Here is a 24712-nt window from a genome sequence, read left to right on the forward strand (position 1 = left end):
TGACTTTCTGTTTTGTTTGTTCTTTGCAGAGCCAGTTACTATCGGAAGGGTGGGTGTGCAATGTTGCCTGTCAAATGGATGCCTCCTGAGGCTTTCATGGAAGGGATATTTACATCAAAAACAGACACATGGTGCGCTTCCTTTCCTCCTCTGTCCGGTCTGTCTTGTAACCCCTTTTTAGAGTGTGAATATTTTGTAAGAAATGCGTGTTCTTGTTCATTTCTCCTTTACTAAAAAGACAAGCTGGGTCTTCCAGAGCCAGTGATCTCAGAGGAGATAAGGGAACAGAAAGGTCAGACCTGTGCAAAGGTGGGTGCTGCTGGGGCGGTAAGCAGGCAGGGAAGGGAGGTTGAGGCAGATGCAGGTGCTACTTTGCTGCTACAGGGAGGAAAGTGTTAGTTCCATGCTGAGGAAAGCAGCACGGGAGACTGCAGGCAGGATCCGTCCTGCCAGTGAGGGAGAAGTGTGTCATGTATTGTGGCTGTCACCTTTCTGTTGGCCTGCAGCACCACTGTAAGCTCTGGAGTTGCTGGTGGCTGGAGGGGAAGGGAAATTGGGTGGGCAGGAGGCAAGAGCTGGGGATGTGTGTGGAGGGGACGAGGCTGGTGGTCAGGACGCAGGTCCTGAGAGAGCCGCAGCAGAGGGTCAGAGGTGCACCCCCGTACAGCCGAGCTGTCTCGGCACCAAGCCGAAGCCTTTCGCATTGTTGTTCTTTGCAATTTTCATCGAGACCGTGACTTGCAAGCAGCTGGCCAGATTAATGCTTTGGAGGGGGTCCCGTCCCAGCCATGGTCCCCAGGGCTCTGCAGGCCACACCACCCAGCCCCAGGGCTGTGGTGTTAGCTTCAGAACGTCCTTACTGTGCTCTGAGCTACAGGCGGGGGCTATGGGGCTCAGGGCATCCGTGGGGATTCACTGGCATGTTATTTCAGGCAGGGTAGTTTATTCAAGAGAAAAAGTTTGTCATAAGTGATCAGGCCACTGCTCCATCCAGTCCTGCCTCCAGCAGTGGCTGGGGTCTCAGAAAAGCATAACCTGACTTTCACATTTGTTACACCCAGGGGAACAGTGCAAGTACAAGGGCAAAGCAACCATATTTATCTGCCTGTGTTGTAGACTTCACTCACTTAACAGTCAACTACTAGTCATTAAATGATTCAAAGGCCACCATTACAAGTGTGCAGGTTTTTGATGTCTGAATCCCGCAGCGGTGATTTCCACAAGCTGCCTGAGCACAGGCTGCAAAAAGCAACGGTGACAGCACTGCACCTGAGGGCACTGCCCCTCGGCGATGGTCATTCCCGTCTCCTTCACTTTGTTTTTCTTCACTTCTGTATTCAGGTCCTTTGGCGTATTGCTGTGGGAGATATTCTCGTTGGGATACATGCCCTACCCTAGCAAAAGTAACCAGGAGGTTCTGGAGTTTGTCACCAATGGAGGAAGGATGGATCCACCTAAAAACTGCCCTGGCCCTGTGTATGAGACACTAACTGATATATTCATGCAAATAAGTTTCTGTTTCAAATGCTGTTCTCTACTCAAAGGTTATTGACTTCTAAGATTACTCTTATCATGGCTAGATCGGACTGCCGGTGACTTCTCTGCTCTTTAATTTTTCTGTCTGTTTTGGAGAATAACGTGGGGCCCCTTCGAGAAGTACTGGCCACTGCTTGTTCGGTCAAAGACGCTGCAGTATTTCTGTCTCTTGGGTTAGCTGGGAAACTGCAAGTGCTTAAGACTGTTCACAGGCAGGGAAAACTGGGTTCCATTATCTGTAGTCCTGCCTACCTTTAGTGAACCGCCCATGGGATTTTGGGTGGGTGAGTTATTTCTCTGATGTGCTGTGGATTTCACCCCTCTGGTGGCCGTGTTTCGGTGGTTACCAGTACATCAGTTGTCCAGCTCCGGGGAATGCAGAGCACTCTTAAATATTAGAAGTCAGAGCGGTGATGCGCGCTCGTGGTTTCTGAGCTGCAGTGACCAGCTGGTATGTACCCACAGGATCTGCCATTTATAAGCATCTCCCATTCTGCTCTTCCAGTTACCGCATTATGACCCAGTGTTGGCAGCACCAGCCTGAAGACCGGCCAAATTTTGCCATAATCCTGGAGAGGATAGAGTACTGCACTCAGGTATCGGTGTGCATGCATCTCAGATGAGATGGGTGGAGAGGGTTCTTCTTGAGGAGTGCTCTAGGGCACGAGATGAGAAGGCAGCACCACATCCCTGCAGTCAGCCGTCCAGGGAGGCTGAGCTCAGCCCGGGCGGGTGGCTGGGATGTTTGCCTCATCAGGTGGCCGATCCTTCCTGTCTTTCACTGCTGAAAGGCACAGGCTCACACGGCTTTACCAACAGCAGATCTGTAGCTCTGCCTGTTTATACAGGCAAGATTCCAACAAGCAAAAGAGCTAAAACAGGTCAGTGCCTGTGTGCGCTTCACACGCTCCATGTCAGCCACGCCATCGCAGCGTTTACCCTTCAGACAGGGTCAGCGTGGCGCAGCAATGCTCCTGGCTCAGAGCACCCTTTGCAGGTGGCTTCTGCAGCTGTCAGCAAGTTTTGGAATCTGGCTGCGCTGGAGAAGGCAGGTGGAGACAGCCATGCTGAAGCAGTGGGCTTCTAAGGCTAGCCGAGGGGGCAAGGATGTGGCTGGCTTTCCAGGCTGAAATCCGATTATTATTTTTTTTACCATGATTTTTAGCTTATGAGGAGTGGCTTGGAAAGCAGTTTGCTGCCTGCATCGGTGCAGGCTTCTTGTGTGGCCTCTCACAGTTACTTGCCTCAGTCAGTTTGCTTTCCCTCGCTGTTTGGGAGGCTCGGTCTGTTTTTCATGTGTGTTTGGATCGTGGGGTTGGGAGGCATTGTTTCCTGCTATCTATAGCTTGCCATGGCATCTAGCAGTACTTAAAGCTTGCCCAGATCACCACATTTTTCTCTCAGTTTAATTTTTGAAACTGCTTAAATAGCTCAGAACTGCAGTCCCTATGGATTCGGGCTTCAAGGGGTCTGCCAGCATTGCCTTCTCTCTGCATTCCCATTCCTCCCTCATTGTATGGAGGCAATACTTCGTGGCTGAAACTTTCTCAGTATTATCTGAGAACGTTATGAACTTTGAGATCATATAGATTTCAAAACAACATTCCCACAGGAGATTTGGCTGGACATAAAAATGTTTTTCATTGGTTTTGTGCCTCTGCTGTTCTGTGGTGAGTTTTAGGGTTGCTTTCTTTTTAGAGTTTTATTTTAAGGGTATCCCATTGCATCTCACAGCTAATTGCATTTTCTCAGCAACCTCTACAGAGGGAATGGGGACTCCAGGTAGTGGGAGCAATGCTCTGTGGCCATGGCATGACAACTGTCAGGTGTGTTGGGCTTTCAAGCAAGCCCGAGTGTGCATGATGGTAGCAGACTTTGAGGAATTCTCGTTGTTCTCTCTGGCAGGATCCAGATGTCATCAACACCGCTTTGCCAGTAGAATATGGCCCGTCAGCTGAGGAGGAGGAGAAGGTAGCAATGCGCCCCAATGACCCCGAAGGAATTCCTCCTCTCTTGGTCTCCACACACCAGGACAGAAAGGATGACAAGCAAACTCTCCCATCTCCACCACCCCTGCCGTCAGCCATCGCTGCTGGAAAAGCTCTAGGGAAAGTGGGAGCCCTGGAACCGCCGGCACTGGGGAAGGTGCAGTCAGCCTCAGCGGGGGGACACATCAACATGGCCTATGCCCAGTCCAATCCCCCTTCTGAGCTGCACAAAAGCCGGGGCTCCAGAAACAAGCCCACCAACCTCTGGAATCCGACCTACGGTTCCTGGTTTGCAGAGAAGCAGGCCAGCAAAAACAGTTCTCTGCTGGAGAAGGAGATGCCCGAGAGGGAGAGTTTGGGACAGGAAGGAAACTGTACTGTGGGGCCCACCATTGTGACTGGCAGGCTGCCCGGCTCCTCCCTGCTATTAGAGCCATCTTCCCTAACAGCAAGTGTCAAAGAAGTGCCTCTCTTTAGGCTCCGCCACTTCCCCTGTGGGAATGTCAACTACGGATACCAACAGCAGGGCTTACCCTTGGAAGCCTCCACACCACCTTGTGCTAGCAGTTACGAGGACCCTGTCCTTAGAAACAAGAGCCACATAACCCAGCAGGGGCCGTGAGGGCCCTCGACCCTCTTGACTTTCCCCCCCGTGGCCCCTGAGCCTTGAAGAGATGTCCTGTTACCCGCCACACCACGAGCAAGGGATCCAACAGCATTACCTTCCGTTTTGTGCCAAACTTGCTCCAAAAGTGCCACCCTCGAAGCTGTCATTTCAACTAACCCGAGAGGCTTCAACTCACCAGAGCCCCAACAGAGTAAAAGAAACGAGCGGGAGGGAGGATACAGGGAACAGATGTGAACTGCAAGGCCCAGCTGCTGTTGCATCAACTCATACGCATGGTTGTTGTCATGCCCTTCCTGTGAGCTTTTCTCAGTTGTGCGTTCTCTGCTTGTGTGTAAAGCCGCAGCTTGCTGCCTCGAGTGTTTCATGTCTGGGGTTTTTCCGTGCCAAACTTGTGGTTGCTGTGGAACACCTGGAGATCTCCTGCAGCTGGCAGAGGTTGTAGTGGGTCTGGGGAGAGCAGCCTCTATCCAAACTGAAGGATAGGACAGCGCCGAATGGTGAGGCGGTGGCACGTTCCCGAGTTGTGTTCCAGCTACAGCCCGGTCTTCGAAAGTCCTTGAATGCACAGCACTTACGGGGGTGTTGGCAGGGCAATGGGAAGCCACGGGTCATACTGAAGGAGAGAGAGGAAGCGTGGAGGGTGGCTGTAGATGCTATGAGGCATTCTGCAGGGGGGGGGGGGGTTGTTTGGCTGGGGGTTTTGTTTTCTCCCCCCCCCCCCCCCCCGCTGTGTTTAAGCACTAAAACTGAGTAAAGCCCTTTAAAATTCCTTCTGTCCTACAAAAGTAGGAATGTCCTTCATCAGGAACTTGTGCATGTCAAGTGGAACCAAGGTGAAGTTTTAAAGGACCGTGGTCGTGAGAGAGACTTCCACCATGCCCTGAAAATGGACAGCCACCTGCATACCTCCGAGGTTTACGATAGCCTTTGACATACCCTGTACAAACAACGTAAAGGCAGAAGACTACGTCGTGCCACAATCCGGATGCCAGATAGATACTCTCTGTATTATTTGAAGGGTGCAGAGCCCTTGTTTCTTTTAACAAAATACGTGTATGATAGTGGTTTAAAGACAAACACTTCATTGACTCATTTTGTACACCTTGTGCATGAAAAATACTCCAGTTAAGTGTGTTGTCAAAACATAGATGTAGGAAATAATTCATGTGTAAAGATGTGCGTTAGTAACTTCAACTTAGGGTTGCAAGGAGCTGTTTTAGTATGAACGCTATCCAGAAAGGGGTGCCTGTTTCCATAGAAACGGGGGTAGTGGAGCATCAGCAAAGGAACGTGAAGGTGTTCTTCAGTCCGAGACTCTTCATTTCAGTGAAGTGACTCTGAATCTGGCCCTGGATCCAAACGTTGAGGTAAGCTTCCTGTATTCATAAGGGAACAAACCAGAATCCGCATAACATACTCCTGACCTTTGAGATGTGCAGATTGCGACTGGAGGGCTTGGTTTGGGCCACTACCCCTGTAGAAAGAACAGGAGGAGGGAGGCGGCGTGCTCTCAGCCTGCCTTTCTGACATCTCTGGTACCCAGGACTAAAACCTGGTTTTAGACAAATGCCAAAATTGCGTGTGGTGCTTGGTTCGAGGGGCTGTGCTCTGCTGTTAGGAACCTGGGTCAGGGGCTGCTCCGAATTTCACGTTCATCTGCGAGGGATGCACCGCAGCGCTGCTGCGTGGGGGTAACGAGGGTTGTGCTTCGGGTGCTGTGCTGCGTCCCGTAGGTTTCTTTAGCTTGAATTAAGAGAATATTTGTCATCTCCGAGGTTTTTAGGCTCACAGCTCTTGTCATGAAATAGCCACCAGAGAAGGATTTGGTCTAGCTTAGGACTGCGTTAGTGTCATGCTGGTCCCTCTCGCTGGGTAAACTCAGTGGGGAAGTTTTCTAGAGTCTCAGGAAAGCAGATTCATTCAGGAGGTAAGCACTACAGAACAATTTCTTACGCTAGTATATTACTCACATGTAATAGCAATTTTCATTTAAATATTCTAGGTTTCTCATTTTCAGAAGGGCTGAAGCTCCTCATTGTTTTCTTTAGCTCTTTGCATAGGAGCACGCTGGGTTTTTACTGCCCTGCCTCTTACGTGTTGCTGAGGTCAGGATCTGACCCGTATACTGATGAGTGTTCTCAAAGAATACACATGAACAAAAAGTTGCAAAGTTAATGATCTTTGACTAGCTGAAATTATTAATTCTTGGCTCTGGGGCAGCAGCTCTGATGCTGCACAAATGCAGATAAGCTGCCAGGTTATGATGTTACAGGTAGCATTTCTAAAGAAGCTTTAAAAGCACAAGCAGCAAGAGATGATTATAAGTTTGTGGGGGTGAAGGTGCTAAAGGCAGGCTCTCCCCAGCCACGGTGATAGCGTGATTACTGCTCTGCAGCCTGTGCTCTGCAGTTATTTTATCATAGAATTTCAACTGAAACACTCTTACAGAACGAGTTGTAACAAACGAAGGAGCTAAACACATTACTGCCTTCTTACCTACACAATACGTGAGGAGATAATTCTGGTCAGGGGAAATGGTGAATTACTACTGAAATTCTCTAGCCTGCTGGGTACGGTGCATTGTGATAAATGCTGTTCAGCTGGTTTCCAATAAGCTTCCTTCCAGTGTCTCCAGTGTAAAATGTTTTGTTGTGGGTTTTTTGGTGTTGGGTTTTGTGTTTTGTGGTTTGGAATTTAACTCTTGGAATTCAGAAATCTAGTTTGGGCTTGTTTTTAATGTAAAAAAATAACATCTCTGAGCTCTTCCATAGCAACCATTTAGTTTGGTACCCCTGTGTGCTGTCCAAGCACAGCACCCCAGTTTGCAAAAATTGTTTTGTAAATACTGATGCTAGTCAAATCTTACCACTCGAAAGAAGGGTTGGAGCGTTTGCCTGTCTCTTAAACCACAAATAATGCCATCAAGGACAAATTATTTCCATGAATTAATGGCCTGGACCAAAGGGTGCTCTGCTACTAGTGTGCAGGCTGCAGTGAAGACAGTTCCCTGGTCATTTCGCCGCTGCGTTAAGTTTTAAGTGTGTGTCCTGTTGCCACAGCTTTGCCAGGGTTTCTGTGCCAATGCGAGATTTGATTTGTATCACTGGGATGGTATGAAAAAAGCTTTCTGTAATGATACCAGTTGCCTCTGTCATCAAATTAACGATTCACACTTCAGCACAATCAGTGACTGTGCCATCTCCAGGGAGCTGAAGGGCTGACAGAAACGATGCAGCGTTTAACTGTGTGAGCGCTGCAGCTGCCCTGCAGGTTAGCCCTGGGCGGAAGCATTACTAGCAGCAGTTTGGTGAGGTAGGAAAGAAGCTTCTGAAAGGCTTTGCCAGGGATGCTCCAAGGAGAGCAGGGGGAAACAAGAAAAAGGTCGGGTGCTGGGGTAAAGCTAACAGCGTGTTCAGTTACAGCCTCTGTGTGAGTGTGTAAGAAGCAGAGTAATTCATGCAACATAGTTGTAAGGAAACCGTGGCTTAAATTCTGTACAAGGTTCTTCATAGAATTTGTTTTAGCATTTCTCTTACAACATCTGGAAGTGTTCAGAGTTCACATTTCTTCTGTTCCAGTTTCTACCAGTTTCATTCTAGCACAGCTCCTATAGCTGTACGTCATTGGCAAGAGTATTTTGTCTAGTCGTGAACTAGGAATTTTTAATTTCTCTGTCTGGAAAGAGTCAACTGTTCAGTTCTCAGAACTGCAGGGAACAGGAGGGGCACAAGTCACCATGACCTCATCGGACAAAAGCACCCCAGCATGTGTAAATCCCAAATTCCCTTATTAAAACTTCTGCACGCTAGGCTTACAGTGGTGTAGGAGAAAAAAAGCTATTTTAACCCTATTACCCATTTTTGTCTATGACTTATATATTGTCTCAGCAAACTGTATTTAAAAAAAGTATTTTTTTAAGGAATTTGTTTTTAAGACAGTTAGTCTTTTTCATTGGCAATATTTACATTCTGGTCTTACGTGTCTTCCTCACTCTACAGCGGAAAAGTGGGAAGCAGTATGATCTACAGGATGTAAAGCACGACTGGGAAAATCCTGTGCTACCACACTCATAATGTGAAAGTGGCTTATTTCCACGTGGATGCTACCTGTTTCTATAGATGTTAGGTAGGTTTCTGCACCTGAAGGTAAATTAGGTTGGGATGCCTGTTTATCTACCTTTCCTGTTGTCCCTTCATCTTCCTTTTCGCTACTGAACCTTGTTTCTCCATCGCATGCCTGGAAATGAAGCGAAGCAAGAAGTTTGGGTGGTCCCTGCTTCCTCCAGGAGCAGTGGGAGGAGGGGCAGCAGGAGAGGGGCTTTGCTGTAGCGAGGGGCAGTACGGGTGCCACAGGCTGCACACACGAGGGCTGCGTGAAGGTGCTGAGTCAGCCTTTCACGGTGGTGCTGTAGGCTCAGCGCGAGAGCAGCTGCAGCACCGCTGGGCGCAGCCGTTTATACGCCGTGTGATGCCGGAGGTCTGAAACCGGCTCCGCAGGATTGAACGTTGCCAGTCTGCTCCCGTTACTGAGCCTGCCTGCTGGGTGACAAGACCTGTGATGTAGGAATAGCATAAAACAGCCTTCCACAGCAGCAAAGGCATCCCGGTTTGTCTGTCCCAAAGCTAAACCCATCGCAGGAAAATGTCTGAATTGTCTGCATCTGGCTTCTTTTAGTAACAAGCTTCATTAGAGGAGTGTCTGTCTCATGTACAGCAGTTTATGCAACATTGTTTGTAAAGGAAGGGCCTGTGCACTTCAGGGATACAATGAAGAAAAATACTAATATATGGTCATTGAGTATTTTGTATTGAATAGTGTATTTGTATTGTAAACAAGTGTAGTGAACCACAAGGCATGAAGACAAATAAAGTGACTGTAGCCGGCTTCCTGTGTTGGGCTGTCTAATCACCGGATCGGCATCACAGTCGGGCTCTGGCCATCCATTTTTACGTGGTAACATTACAGAAGTATCGAGATACACCGACCCCCAAAGGCACTGCTAACCGCAGCCAGCCCCCCTTCTGGCTCGCAGCAGCGGGGTAAAGGCTCGTTTGCATTGCAGATGTCACACCTCCACTTTCTTACAGAGAAAGGTGCCGTTCCGGCTACTACACACCAGCAAAGTTGGGGTTTTCCAGGAAACAGGCTAGTATAAAAGAGAACAGAGCAGACAGCTGAGAAGAGCATTTCAGTGTTTTCATTCCTAAATGTTTCTATCCTAATGACTCTGGGTGTGGGCTTTGAGTAGCTCTAATTATAAGCTGCGTTTCAATACAGTGGAGCGCCAGCACCAAGTCCTGCGACCAACGCAGGAAGAGGTGGGTCCTGCCCCAAAATGCTCACTTTCTGCCCCTCCCCGTACCACTCCTGTGCCGTAGGTAGCTGCTTTCTCAAGAAACTGTCGTTGAAATTAGAACTGACTTACCTATAAACGTTATTCTCCTTCACTTGCTTATCCACATTCCCCGCAGGATAGTGCTGTGGTTCAGTTAACAAGACTTTTTTTCCCCTGAGCAGGCAGCTGGCAGGCACCTCTCCACTTCCCCCACACTTTGGTTCTTTCCTGTCTTAACTGACCAGTGAGCTCCCCTGTGCTCTTCTAGGAGTGGAGCTAGTTCCCCCACCAGACAGCCGCCACGCACTGGTTTTGATCTGGCAGGGGCTGGCCGCCTTTGGAACAAATGGAAATTGCAGCAGAGTTGTCTGTCTGCAGCGAGGCAGGAAAGAGGATGCAGGTGGGATGCAGGTGGGTACGCTGCTGCGTGGCTTCATGGACACTGTTTCAGGTTCCACCTGGTGTTTGACGAGGCTTCTGCAAAATCTGAACTCTGTAAATGCCGGACTTGCCACCTCTGTAACACTCTCACGGGTAACAGAGCTACCTCGCCAGAGAAACTAGGTTATGCTTTGCAAATGTGCAGTGCCGGTTTTGGATCCTTATGCCTCAGATCCTGCTGGATAGCAACACTTTTTAAAAGCACAGGCTCCCTGCCCAGAAAACCATTACTGTCAACATCTGCAAAACAGTCACTGAATCCTGCTGGGACACATCAAGAAAATCTTCCCCTTCCTGTCACACCTATGACCTCTCCTTTCCAGCCAGTGTCCAACAAAGCTCAAAGGATCTCATGGCTGAGAGCACTGAAGAACAACATTTCCTAAAACTGGACCCCAGAGACATGTTGTGGAACGAGGACAAGCCTCCACGTCTGCACAGGCTGCACAGAATTGCTGGGGACCACCTGTGTATTTATAAAACAGGTAATATTTTATTTATATGGTTTATAGGGACTCTGAGGCTCATTTGCCTTTTTTTCTAACCAGTTGGGGCTGCGATCATACAGACCTCAGCACAGCGCTTAATTTCAAACTTCACTGCCAGTTCTTTTCAGAATTACTTTTATGACAGAGTGTTCTCCAGCAAGAGGTGGAGAAAAGGATTACAGCAACTTACCTTGGATTTAGGGAAGCACAAATCCCTTCACATCACCAACCTGAAGACGGCTATCAGTAATCCTTTCTGGAATGGAGGGACTGATTTATTTCTGGTTCAAGCCACATAAATTTACAGTGCTTCTTGCTTCCTCGCAGAAGAGTCTCAGTGCTACCAGAGGAGCTCCACCGCGCTAGCAGACCTGATCTGCTCCTCTAACCTGCACTGCTCTAGCTGCTTACAGCCAGAGCTTTCAGGAGAAACGTGCCGCTAGCTGACGCTGACACTGAAGGGGAAGCAGACTACACGGATGCTCAGACAGTACCTATGCCCTCTGCTCTACGCATCAGACAGACGCCGGTGAAGTCCTGCAGTCTTCGCTAGCCCAGAGTGGGCTGCAGTGGGTGTAGCTACAGACCTGTGGAAGGTACAGCCTGACCCCTTGGAGAAAAAAAAGTTACCAGTGAATCAGAAAACTCTTGGGAAGAGGTTATTGCTCTGTATTCCTTCATCTGTGCAAGACAGGCCACACAGAAATGGTGTGACTATAACAAACTGCCTGACCCACACACTTACTCCCCTGCGCATCTCTGGAAGAACTCCAGCTACCCGTCAGATAAAGCCCTTATCTCCATTCCATCTTGTCAGGCAGGAGAAACAGCGTTTCCCATAATGAGTGTTTCCTCACAGAAACTGAACTGCCCACCCAGGAGCACAAAGCTGGGACAAACTGGCAAAACCTGCTGTGCTGTACAAACGCTCTGTTTGAGAGCTGACAGTACGGTACCACGTAGCTAGAAGATGTAAAAACTTCTGGGTTCTATTGTGCAGTTGCTGGGGCCCGTTTGCCTAATTTGTACACAAGAACAGAAGCAAGCAGACTGTGACAACCTCATGAAAAGTCTTTTCCCCATACCATTCACCAGCGTTTCATTTTACTAACACCAGCGAGAAACAGATACTGGACAAAGTAAAGTTCAGTACATCACTGAATATCTGCATCTTCAAATATAAAGCATTAATTTCTTTACATTCAAAATTTACAGCTTTTATATTCAATTAAAAATTCCTGCAAGTTAGATTACAATATGCATTATTTTAAATACAGCTCAAGAAAAACAGCTACGGCAATATTTAGAAGAAGTCAGCAGCAGAATTCTGTCTAAAAATAGGACATTATGATGTTATTTAAAGTGTCACTTCTTCAAGTAGGTCAAAGCAAGCAGATCATTTAAGAATAAAATGACTCTCCTGGCACACAAAACCATCCTGATAAAGTAACATTTACATACACTGAGCAATTAAAATAAATACACGTTTAACACACAGACAAAATATTAGCTGTGTCAAAAGGCTGATAGGCAAATAATGTCACATCAAGGTGTGTTACAAAGCTGTACCTAAAACGAGCCTTAATTTATCATAAGGCTCTTAGGAGAAATTTACACTTGAAACTGTTCTGAAGGAAACAGAAAGAAACGTGTATCCACAAACAAATCAAATAATGTTAACAGCTTGCTTGAAAACCCTGCATATAATCCATACCACTGGCAGGAATTACCGTGCTCTATTTATACAGACTTAATATTTATGATGAGGCTATTACGTATAGTTCCAATCTGGGTTTATTTGCATTTAAAAACTGATACTCGTAGCCTGTAGCACACCAAACAAAAAAAGGCTTTAAAAATGAGGGAAAGCTCTCCAGGAGAGTGCAAAGTGCATTATTTTAAAGAGTGCTTCTGACACATAACTCCTACAAACGCATACAACAAAAAGTGCTTTTTACTATAGACTGACATTCAGCGTATTTGTGCTTTTTAAAGGCTTTTTATTTAATTGCTGCTGTTCACTAGGGTAACTGCAAATCCTTGTGTTTGTCAGCCCTTTTGCGTTCTGGAGGGGAGAGGAGGAGGGGGAAAAGAAGAGGAGGGATCTGAATGATAAAATATAAAAATACTTCCACCAGTGCTTGAAAAAGGGATCTTTTTATTTTTTTTTTTTTTTTGCTTGCTTATTGCTAGCAGCTGGTATTGGAATTGATAAAGTGCCTGGTAACTAGACTAATGTCACTCATTAACCACCTCCTCTGTCAAAAGCAGCAGTGCGCAAAGCATTATCAGTTTGTTACTACATGGAGTAAAATCGTTTAAATACTGCATGAATCACAAAGCAACTTTAGAGAACATTGGAAAATATACTCGCATTCTCGAACTGGGACATTATTCAAATAATACAGCAGCCCAAACCCAAGATGTTTTTGCAATAACCTTCCCAGACGAGGGCTGTTTCAGTAACAGAAACATAATAGTGGCTTACTTCTTAATGTGACTGAACTTGTATCATATCTCTCTATTTTTTTTAATATATATATTAAAATATATATTATCTATAAACATACATATATATATACTTATATATCTCTCTCTCTCTCTCTACGTAAAATGCAAATGCAGGTTTAATAATTAAAAAATAAGTTTGCCTTCCAGCTGGGGTGCTTGTGTGCTTTACAATACTTACTTCCTATTGTATGAGCACATTTTGGCTCAGCAAATATCATCTACAAGTTTTGCCCCATTAATCCCACGGTAGGTTACCCTGCTAGGTCGAACTAAGACCCCGTGGTTCAGCTTACAGGTGAAATAGCGCTTTTCCCCCACGGAGCCGTCATTCTTTCCCTTGGCACTTCTGAGCTCAAGTCCGAGCCATATCCCCGGTGCAAAGTCTGTAGGACCAATGTACCTGATTGTCCCCATTTCATTGGAGCTGGTCAGCAGAACCTGAGAGCCTTCATGCAGCTTCACCGGTCCCTCGGTGCTAGCTGCACTGGTGCTACTCCAGCTGCGCCGTAACACAGAGCTCTTAGATCTAGTTAGAACAAACAAACAAAAAATAAAAATGAAAAAGGTGGTTTTTTCTATAAACCATCCAGGGCAAATCTGTAGTTCAGTGAAATGCATGGGGAAAAAACCTCAAATTCCTTTTTTAAAAAAGTGTGTTTGATCACATGTCACTAGCAAAACATGTAATAACATTAGCAGGCTAGTACACATGGCAAGTCTGAAATACTTGGAAAATCAGTGTCCTTTCACCTGATGCTAGGATCCACAATATTTACCGTAGGTGAGGGTACTGGTAAATCAAGCAGTACCAGACATTCTACTTGGGGCTTGAAAGAGTTTTGCCAAAACAACTTTTAACATGCACGTGTCAGCCAGGATCACCAGGACAAAGTGAAGTCCTTTACCCAGCTGTGTGAAAATACAAGAATTTGGAGAACATGCAGTGATGAACGATTGGAAAACAATTTTAAGGCCAACCTGCATTCAAGGACTGTACTCCTGGATGCTCACGCAAAAAGAGTCTACTACTGGTCCATTTTGGAAGGGAAAAAAATGAGCACGTAAAGGTCTAGATATCGTACATGCATGAAGATTTTCTTTTGCACAAGAAACAGTAATGCTAACAGCCAGCTCACCTGAACATTTCAAACGCAAACCACTCACCTAACAAAGGAGTTTCTTCTGTTTATCTCCTTTTGTGAAGATGCAGAAGTGGTGCTTAGACTGCGTCTAAAACCTAAGTGGAAAGGTTAATAAGCTGTGTAGGACTTCTTAAACACCCTTTACGAACTCATATGCTTTGTGTTTGCTTTCATACTGCTTCCACTACATTTGCTACAGTCTCCCCTCCAATTTGGAAATTAAGCAATGAAACGTCTCATGAAAGCATCCATAAGACGTTCAGATTTTCAGAGAGGACAGAAATTAAAGTAGACAAACTGAACAAGGGTAATTTGAAGCAGCCTTTTCACAAAAAGCTTAGGGAAGGAAAAAGAAAAATAACCACTTCAAGTATCTCACAAAAGCTTTAGTAATTTAGTCATTCCCTACACTGATCCCTGCATCAATCTCTTTTATATCGAGGAGCAGGTTCAATTTATGGTTAACTCTGATTAGAATGCAATACAGTGATAAGGGGAGAGTGTCAACAATCTTAACTCTGACATAATTATTTCTGCTAGTCCAGCGTTCATGACCACACAGTACTCCACATCCCTTCTGCAGGCTCCGCGTTAGGAAGGGACCACCAGACTGCTGGCTGGCATTTGGGTACCTCGAGAATCTACTGTGCTTTTGGAGAAGCTGGCTTTGTGCAGGAGGTTCTGCTTGCAGAACAGCTGCCTAAGCCAAATGACAGTGTCTTACACTCCTACCTGGAAAAGCGTGACTTATTCTACCCGACGAAGTCTCTGTGAGAGAATCCAGAGAACCCGTTAATCTGAAAAGCAGTAACACAACAAAGTCATTTCAACTCAACTCTGAACAAACCTGCTGCTGGAGGCCTTCTTGCCACATGTTGTTGAAGTTCCGATTCTTTCTTTCCTCCACCCACCCCCAAGGGACACCAACGTTCCAGCTGTAATCAGGCTGGTACGTAAGAGGTGCCCAGGGCAACCCAGTTTATTCGAGTTAGCTGCCTTTTACTCAGCAAGAGAGCACGTATGATTTTGAGGCAAGCTCTTTAACAGCTTGCCTGAGCTAGACGATTCAGGGAAAGAAAAGCAAGAACATGTATTTGCACCTAGTTACTCTGCCAGACAGGAGGCAAGAGCACAGTACTCCTCGGATGTTCCTCCTGAGACCTGGCAAAGAGACTACAAAGTGGTGGACGTTTTGGGCCCCCGTGCAGTTAGCTGGAATGGGAACAGTATTTCCAGTCATGTCCAAAGGCAACTCCCTTTTATAACCAAACGCAGCTCAGCGCATCAGGATTGGGTCGTGAGAGTCAGGTTTAATGAACACAGACTGCACCAGAAATGGGAGGCCCCGGAATGAACATACCTGAAGCGGCTACAAGAGAAACAGGGGGAGCTGCATTCCCAATTTATACTCTACTTTCAAAAAGCTCATCTAAAACCCACCAGGTATTTAATGTAGGGTATAACATTCCGTTAGCAGAAGAAAACATTTATTATTTCTTCCCTATCTGCTGTGAAACTTTGTTTCCCACTGGAAAACGTATTAAGAAAGTGTTCAGCAACACACACGTTAAAACAGCTTCAGCGCTTACCTCTGTACACGAGATGGTGGTGCAAATATACCGTATCTGGGAAGACAGCTGAAGTACTGAACGCCTCCCACAGAACCATCATTCTTCCCGTGAGGCTTGTCCAATTCAATTCCACACCAGAATCCTACATTTCAAAACAATAAAATCACGGTATTTTGAACAGAACACCACAGGCTTTTCTCCATCTAGACAGTTGGTGCAGCTGGCATTCACCCACATCAAGGAAAACAGTTGCTAGTTAGAAACCGTCTAGATAATAATAGTAAATATATATATATATAACAAAATAACTCTCTATGTAACTATGCAAAAATTGGTATCAGAATAAATCTAAAGATAATTATCTCAGCCTTTTTATATGCTTTCAAGGAAATAATTGACATTTGAATTGATACAGAAAACATAAAACCTTTGATCTATACACTGAAGCCAAACAGAACGTTACTGAATCAAACAGTGGCTATTGGAAAAAAAAAGGAGACAGGGAAGAGCAGCAGTGGTGGTTCAAGTTTCCCTCTTTAGTCCTCTGACCACACGGGTTATGCCTCATCTGAGATCATCAACAGTAGAATTAAAAGTTTTGATATTAATTCATTCCTTCTCTCCATCTAGCAAGTTACAATTAATACAAATTGCAAGGCTGCCTGTATGATAGTGAGAGAGGGGTGTAAGAATCAGAAGTGGCCAGCAAGTCATCTCGTACAGAACACTGAATAGGCACCAAGATGTTAATAAGCTTGATCATTCATAACCCGTGATAAATGGGAGCTAATTATGTAAAGGTGCTAAATTTCATCCTCCATTAGTAGTCCTTATGCTATCCATCCCCAAAAGATTCAAAATTTAATTCAAGTCACTTGGTACTAAGGCACTGGATAAAATGGTAATTCTAATTATCAGCTCAAGAAACTCAGGAATGACAGCTCATGAATTAGAAGGGCTCGGTACACAGCAAGTTCTCCCCTTCCTGTATTTAGAATTAAATAAAGATCTACACTGCAGCAAAAGAAATAAAGTCTGGGTAACTTCCAGAGCTTTGATACATATTAAAGTTGAAATACTTAAAACTGCATCTGTCACATTTTCTATAAATTACTGGTTTTGCAAATGGTGAAGATTTGCATTGAGATTCTGTCCTCACTTCTTACAATGCAACGTTCTTCTCCAAAAAATTCTGTGCCCTGATTTGGAGCAGGAAGGAAGGCAGGGAGCCTTACGCTGTTGAACAGCTTTCTGGTTTTACACTTGTTACAGTGTGTTTGGAAAACCAGTCTTTTTCTCAACGTTTACTCTGTAAGCAACAACATGAAGGTACGAGCGATCACATTGAAGTGCAGAATCAGTTCATCACAGCATCTCAAGCAAGGACTGCCCACAATAGAACTGGGGAAAGGACTACAAATGGAAAAAGCCTGTACCACAGTCTCACAGTCTGCCATTCTAACATTTTCGGTTTAGTTTTGATGCCACCAAGTGTCAAGACAAGAGCATTGCCGCTTACGTGTCAACCAGATGGACCTCATTTAAACTAGGCACTTACACCAACACTTAACAGCTGGTTTTGCATTACTCTTGCAATCAGAAGATTATAGACAGGTAAGAACATAAAGAACATACTACTTGGTTACAAAAACAGTAGTATTCAGAATGTAGTTTCCCGAATTTAAAACAACTCACTTCCATTTGAGAACACCTGGCTTCGCTGCAATCTGTTTTTTAGCAAGGGGAAGGCAGGGAGGAGCTGAAAGGGAGAAGGATGAGAAAACGGTGGTAGCGTTTGGGGCTTTTTGAGACACTTGCAACCTTTCATCTGCACTGTGACCTAGGTTTTTTTTAAAGGTTTGTTAGTTAAGATTTAAATGTTCACCGTTACCCTCTTAAAGATGCCAAGAAGATAAGAATGAGACAGCTATATGGCATGATAACAGTCCCAGTATTGCAACAGACGAGCTGTGTCAAAAAGGCTTACTACAAAAGAGTAGGGAGTAAAGGCGTGTGATCTCAATAAACTATATACTAATTCAGAGACTAAACTGAAGGTTTTCAGAAAGCTTTGTAACACCACCTACAATTTCAACATCAAAATATTTCTCCTAATGAAGCCGTGTTAGTGGACAAGTAAAAGTCACGTTTTAAACCCTTGTTTCTTCCCAGCAGTTGCATTAGAGTAAAAACCAGCCAGTGAAACACAGGAGAGAGACCTAACAAACCAGTACATCTACAATTTTTTTTGCAGGGAGCGAGGAAAAGGATGTAGTGCTCTTAACATTCGTGTGCTCACACGTAAGCAATTCCATATTAATTCTACAACATACACAAAGAGTATTGCAAGTACCTGGTGCAAATTTTGTCATCCCGCAAAATCTAACAGTGCCTGTTCTCTGTCCTACCACCAGTACTCTGTCTCCAACCTGAATTTCTCCTTCAACAAAAGGACTTTTCCTCGTAGCCGGAGAAGAGCTATACAACCCTGGTCAACAGAAGAACAACATCTGAAATTAGTGACTTTGTACTTCAAAACTGAAGTCTTCAATATGTACCTTTAACACATGGCGACACACCACAAAGTTTGCTTAAAGAATTGCTTTGCTCTAGCAGGAAAGCTACGGACTACAGCCTTTTTTCTGCTGTTGAAAGGCACAGCGACCAACTAGAAGAACACTTCTCCTCTTGAAGATGTTCTAAAAAACTTTTTAAACGTTGCCAAACTTAAGTTTACGGTTAAAAGACTTCCCAAGCATCTTTCCTGAACCATCTCAGACTCTGAAACAGCACAAGCGGTTCTACTTAAGTACTCGGTACAGCAGCGAACTCCCACCTGTGAAGATACACCTCAATGAAACACACCATACCAGCACGACCTTTAGATGAGGCAGAAGACCCACCAGTCACTGCCTTTTTATTGCTGCTAGCCGAGTTCCGCTTCTTGGAGGAACTCTGTTTGCCTTCCAAGGAGGTAGTAGAAGAGGAAGAGCTGCTGTACCCCGGAAAACCTAAAAGACACAAAAGGAAACAGCCCTTCAGAGCTCAGATTCAGAAAAGGACCAATTAAGCAGAAGGGAAAGCTTCTGTTAGGAAGGAAGTTGTCCGTTCTCCGTAGCGGGCAGAATTCAAAGTGAATAGCCAAAACAAGCTGTTGTTAAGCAACATCTGCACACACACCTGTCGGGAATGACATCGGTGCATCATCTAACCCTGCCTTGGAAATAAGGTGATGAGTGCTGGGACAGGTCCCCAAAAGCCCCTTCTCTCTCACTCTCTGAAGTTCTTCTAAACCGTCCCAAGCATATTCATTAAGATATGGGAGCCTTATTACTAAGGGAACATACCGCCACACTTTCAGCACCCAGCCTATTACAGATTTGATGAGAAGTAGAAGGAAGGTGATACGATGCGAGTGAATTATTGTCTGGATTAGAGCCTACTATATTCCATTACATACTGTATTAATATTAAAATCTTTACTATAAAATAAGAATGGGAAATAAATCACTTTTATCTCCATTTGCAAACCCTGATGTCTAAACTGTCCGCCAAGACTTATGTTCAGCTTCCCTCCTTCCTTTTCAAGGCTCTCCCAGTTCTCCCCTCTCCTACTCCCTTCTGCCCAAAATGACACAGGGTACAGCAAGACACGTCTATGCCTCAGTTTCTCAATGTGAAAAATTAAGAGAATATTGCTTATTGAACTTTTCACAATTCTGAGAGGCTTAATTCATTACTTTTCTCAAAGCACTTTAATAGCAAACACAGGGTTAGCATGTTCAACAGAATTTAATCCCCCAGTCTGGCAAAACAGTAAAGAGCTGCAGAAAGGTCAAAGCAAAAGCTTAGGTATCTGGGGACAGAAATCTAAAGACTCCAAGATGCTGGCTGCAGCTACGCTACAAGGAAGAAAATGCAAATTACTACTAAATAAGCGGTGACTAAACAGGCAGACTCCGAGTCCAAGGTATATACATCCACACGCAATGGCGAACACATACTACAAGCCCCTATTCAGAAGTCAGTCCAGCGACAGATTCACCGCACGTCAGAGCACCTACCTCTTCTACAGGAACACTACAAAAACTGCTGAAACCAAAGTGGTCATTGAGATGCTTCACTTTGTGGGAACTCACGGGGCGGGAGAAGAAAGAGCAGAAGCTCCTATCATCCATTCCTCCTCCATCAGGCAAAACAACTCTTTGTTGTATCACTCCTGACAGCGGAGTGTGTGACCTGGGCTACAAACCCACACAGCAGGGAGGTCTCGGGACTTCCTCAGCAATGTACTTCACCACATTATTTCTGTACCATTATAGGGGAGGGTCCCCTAATATAAAACCTAAATTACCACCGTTTTAACTCAAGATTTCTTACTTTCATTACACATGCAGCATGGGTTATACTCTTCCTTGTATTTGAAAGCTTCCTGTTCTAGCCCTTTAATCTTCTGTCTTTTTAATCACACAATCACAAATTCCAGCAGTCTCTTCTCTTTGCTCAAGTTTTATACCTCTAGTTATTGTGGTGTCTTCTCTGAATTCTCTCCAGTTGATTCTCGTCTTTTTGAGATGCAGCGTCTAGAGCCAGGTGCAGTGTTTTAGCAGAGCCCTCGCCTGTGCCAAGCAAAGCACCCAGGTCACTTTGGGTACCTCACAGCTGACGCTGCTTTTTATACATTCCAGTACGAGCCCCCCTTTTGCAACAGCACGACACAGTGACTGTCCTTTACCTTGTAATACTCAATATCCCTGCGCCGTTCTCTACAAACCATTAGAGGACGTATCGTTCCCAGGGGATATTTGTACAGTTGACCGTTTCATCCTTGCCACAGAACTCTATAGCTGTCCTTACTCCTCTCCATCCTCCCCCTCCCTCAAGACCTTTTTTCCAATTCGTCAAGGGTTTGGGGGGCCGGTGGGTGTTAAAAAACACAAAACAAAACCCAACAGACTCTGTACAAACTCCAAAAAACCCCAAGCTGAAATAGCCACCTTATTTGACAAAGAACCACTGACAGCTACTTTTTCAGTTGGATGCTGGATTTTCCTAATGGTTCAGCATCTGCTTTATGACAATATCATCTAAACCACTAAATCCTGAAATGAGGCTTCACTGCACATCACTGACATCCCGCAATGCCTTTTGAGTCCCAGTAATTGCAGATATCATACTGTATCCATCAAACCGAGACCCTGTACTGCCAATTCACTTCGTTGTGTGACCAGAACCTGAAGACCAAGCCATTAAGCGCCCTCCACGAATCAAATGTTGGAAATCTCCACCTACACAAGTTTTTTTAGCTCGCTTATGAAAAAGTATCATCTAAGACAGGGCTTAAATTTTTCACACTAGCCTCTTCACCAAGTCTCCTCCTCACAGCTATTCACTGATGGAGGATATAAAAAGATGCTTTTCTTCAAAGGCGGCATATTCAAATTCACACTTCAAATTATTGCAAAGACATACTGCTTTTACCAACACTTAAGAGTATGATTTTATAGACCAAACCTCAAAGACCACCTGATTTTTACAGTTTAAGACACCCCTGAAAGTCAGGTCCCTTTATGTTTAAACTTTCAGCAAACAAATTACTGATGCAGTAGAAGGCACTATCCAATTCTGAAACTAGGTAATTGCAAAGAATGATTCATATGTAAAAGGAACTTTTTAAAAAGCTTGAGTTTCAGTTTTCATATTTGTAGCATGTTATTGTGAGTCTTCTGTGATACAATGCCAAGTGCTGTTAGATGGGAACACTTTATTATACAGATACAGGAGTGAATAAAAATCCCAACAGAATACGTGCACAGTTCTTCATTAAAATCTAAGCAGTAACGATACAGGGCAAAAGGTCTCCCTCAGAAACCTAAGAAGGTAATTCTGCAGGTCCTCTGTAAGATTATTTACTGACACAGCTGCCAGCGTTAAGGGCTTGTCTATATTTTCTTGTCCATGTATTTGGAGAGAAGCTGTTCCCAGACCAACACAGAGCGCCAGCACAACATCCACACCAAATTTCTGCTCCTAGTAAACAGCCTGCTTGGGACTTGGGTACAGACAGGCAAGACAACTTTTGTGTGTAGTGCAGACACAGGACTTCTACAAAGGTAAGACAGTAATGATACTTCCTCTGCCCTGCCCAACGTGTTTCTCAACGTATTAAAAAATAAAAATTTAGTTACCGTCTTTCGCAGGTGCATTTTTGCCCCTGTTAGCAGTCATAAAGCTGGTTTCAGAAGCACTGTCTTTTTTTGCCACATTTAAGCCTATTAAAAAATACATACAGTTAGATGCATACATCCTAACAATGAACAACAATTTTACAGGAAAGTCTGGCACAAAACCAATTTGACAGATTTGCAGATTAGTGGATGCACAGATAAAATAGATAAAACCGTACAATTCCTTAGACTCCTGATCAATGGGTAAAACAAGACTGCAGAATTGTTTTGATGGATAAGCACAGATGTTAAACCCCTTAAAACAGCCCAAACTATCTTGCCAAACAATAAACAAGTTGCCTGCAAAATATTAACGTTTATATTGAAGGAGTTTTACTCAAATCCTTCAAACATCTACGTCTATCATATACACAACACTCACTTTTATAGTACTTAAGGTCAACTACTCACTAATAATAATTTCACAATTTCTTCACTAAAGATTACACGTAACAAGTTTTGAGATGTGAGACCAAACCTTCAATCAGTCTGCAAATAACCAAGTAGGCCAACACGATTTTTAAGATTCTAACTCTTAGAGCAACAATGTCGTGATATGCATATGAACCAGTACTGCCGCATAAGTGATAATTTGTGAACAGTCATCTTGCATTTCTGAGTTTCCTACCCTAACTCAATGAAGAACAAGCTTATTTATCTATGATTTATCCCCTCCTTGTCATGAAAGAAAAATCACATCTTTTTTATTTAACTACGTCTGTCGATTTAATTCGGCTACAGGGACTGAACTAGTTTGCAAATATACTGTATTTTCCCAAATTTTATCGTTCAGCCATTAAGGCACCAGATCAAAAAACTAGTGTTTGTAACTGGAAACACATGTCTCAATCTGATCCCAGTAATCCTTTTCCTAAAAATGTGAAAAAGAACTATTATCATCAATCTGATGGATTATTCAAATCCACAAGAAACACATAATCTCTACAGTATTATATTTCACTTTGCAGCTTATAACCATATCTACAAAAAGCACGTTAATTTTCCTTGCATCCTTACAGACCAGCGTAGTGCAGGGACGAAGTTTAAAGGAAAGAAACGTAATCTGGTGATGTGCGTGAACACTGCAAAACAAAGCCCTGCCTCTGCAGCTTTATCTTCTCACTCCAGCCAGAGAATCAGCCAGGCAAATTAATTCTAACGGAGCTTTTGACACAAGGAAATGGCACCTTCCAGATTACTGTTAGCGGATGTAAACTCTGCTGGGCGGATGATGCCTAACTCACTCTGACTTTCACCGAAATCAAAGTATCTAACGTTTAAAATTTCCAAAGACACAAATGCACCCTTGTGGCAGAAAAGGTGGTCTATGACTGCCTACTACGTCTGGAACACACCGCCTGCGACCAAGGGAACAGCCCTTTCCATTATAGTTTAATGAGTTACAAACAGTTCACCACAAACGGAATCAAACATTGAAAAATATTTAACAGAAAAAGTCAGCTTGCATCTGCTCCTCAGCAAGACTCCTAACAAACCAATTACTGTGAGCAGCTTTTTATGCAAGATGTCCATTCACAAACAGCTTAATTTAATGCGTTAACGCATAAATGTGCTAATTGTATAAACACATAATTAAAGCAGACTTCCCCCTCGGTCTACATAGAGAAGAGTTACACAAGTCATCCCAAATACACCTCATCCGCCAGCCTGGCACATTGTTTCCATACCCTGCTTATTACTGGTAAAGTGTGTAGTGGTTTAGGGTGCTTGAAGAAATTTGAGGAGAATGTATGCATCTCTTCTACCCCTTAGAGCTGCGCTGCCTTACTATGAGTCACCTAAAAAGGGTTCAAAAGGCAAAAGAAATGCGCATGTAATGTATTTAATGACATCAAAACGTTGCTGGCCAGACACGGGACCAGATGACGCAGGGTGGGCACTGTAGAAGAGTCATGGTTCCAATGTGTTTGGAGTACAGACAGACAGAAAAGATGCATCGCGCTCACTACACAGGAGGGAACTTAACACAGAAGGATTAAGAAATATGAGTAAATTACTAAGAAACTAAAACAGAGCCAGCGACTGAGCCTCTAACTCCAATCACTAGACTGAGGCCTTATTGCAAGGACATCCTTTCTCTTCTAATTTGCCTCTGGTTTTACTCAGATAACTTAATTAGCAGATAATATAAAAATCAGTTAAATAGTTCCTTGATAATTTTGCCAGAAAATAAATTAAATTTCTTCAGCTTCTATACATAAAAGTGTATATAGATTAGTTTCTACATTTTCATTGATCTCAGTGAGATGTTTCAAGTTATCCAGGAAGATCTTCGTAAATTGAATCACAACAAGTTTAGGCATTTAATTGATATCACAGTCAATCAGAAATTACTTTAATGACCGAAGAATAAATGTTGTGGTGAACTTTTTTATTTTTATAGACTATGTAAAGACTATAACCTGTCTTATAGTACCTCAGATCACTATAATCACTGAACAGCTACACAAAACATACTTCCAGTACCAGTTTACAGCCTAGTGAACTTCTAATCATGCGAATACATTGTTAATAAATTTCCTATCATCTTCTCATCCCAAGTGATGAACTAATTCCAAGCAAATATTTTAATACCAAATTTACAGGATTAGCACTAATTCTTGAAGACTAGTATCTCTCTATCCTGTCTCAACATACAAGAAAATACTCACCAGAATTCACTTTGGAAGTTACGTGTGTCACATCAATTTTCTTGGATTTGACCAAAGGTGAAGACCGCAAGGAAGAACTTCGTACAAAGCTTTTTCTGTGATCAGAAGCCTTGCTTATTTTAGAAAGCGGAGCAAAGATACCTGGAGAGAAAATTGTACATGCCAAAACAGAA

The 24712-nt window shown here is 44.0% G+C and overlaps 2 protein-coding genes across 12 annotated transcripts in view; one reads left to right on the plus strand and one right to left on the minus strand.

Moving 5' to 3' along the window:
- ALK (ALK receptor tyrosine kinase) overlaps positions 1 to 12256 on the plus strand; it is a 322686-nt gene extending 310430 nt beyond the window's left edge. The window contains 5 exon segments of the mRNA XM_037405275.1: positions 30 to 131; positions 1342 to 1476; positions 2042 to 2132; positions 3442 to 5519; positions 8151 to 12256. Of these exon segments, the coding sequence (XP_037261172.1) occupies positions 30 to 131; positions 1342 to 1476; positions 2042 to 2132; positions 3442 to 4146 (1033 nt within the window). The 3' untranslated portion in view covers positions 4147 to 5519; positions 8151 to 12256.
- Positions 11499 to 24712, minus strand: part of CLIP4 (CAP-Gly domain containing linker protein family member 4) — a 32756-nt gene continuing 19542 nt past the window's right edge. For 9 of the 11 annotated variants that reach the window (XM_037405267.1, XM_037405271.1, XM_037405268.1 and 6 more), the window contains 8 exons: positions 24540 to 24680; positions 21829 to 21912; positions 18511 to 18651; positions 17994 to 18128; positions 15659 to 15782; positions 14802 to 14866; positions 14092 to 14164; positions 11499 to 13453 (listed from right to left, as the gene is read on the minus strand). In XM_037405267.1, the coding sequence (XP_037261164.1) occupies positions 13132 to 13453; positions 14092 to 14164; positions 14802 to 14866; positions 15659 to 15782; positions 17994 to 18128; positions 18511 to 18651; positions 21829 to 21912; positions 24540 to 24680 (1085 nt within the window). In that variant the 3' untranslated portion in view covers positions 11499 to 13131. The remainder of the gene's footprint in view (positions 13454 to 14091; positions 14165 to 14801; positions 14867 to 15658; positions 15783 to 17993; positions 18129 to 18510; positions 18652 to 21828; positions 21913 to 24539; positions 24681 to 24712) is intronic. The other 2 variants (XM_037405272.1, XM_037405274.1) reach the window with 2 other exon arrangements.

Source organism: Falco rusticolus, chromosome 12 (assembly GCF_015220075.1).
Source record: "Falco rusticolus isolate bFalRus1 chromosome 12, bFalRus1.pri, whole genome shotgun sequence".
Lineage (NCBI taxonomy): Eukaryota > Metazoa > Chordata > Aves > Falconiformes > Falconidae > Falco > Falco rusticolus.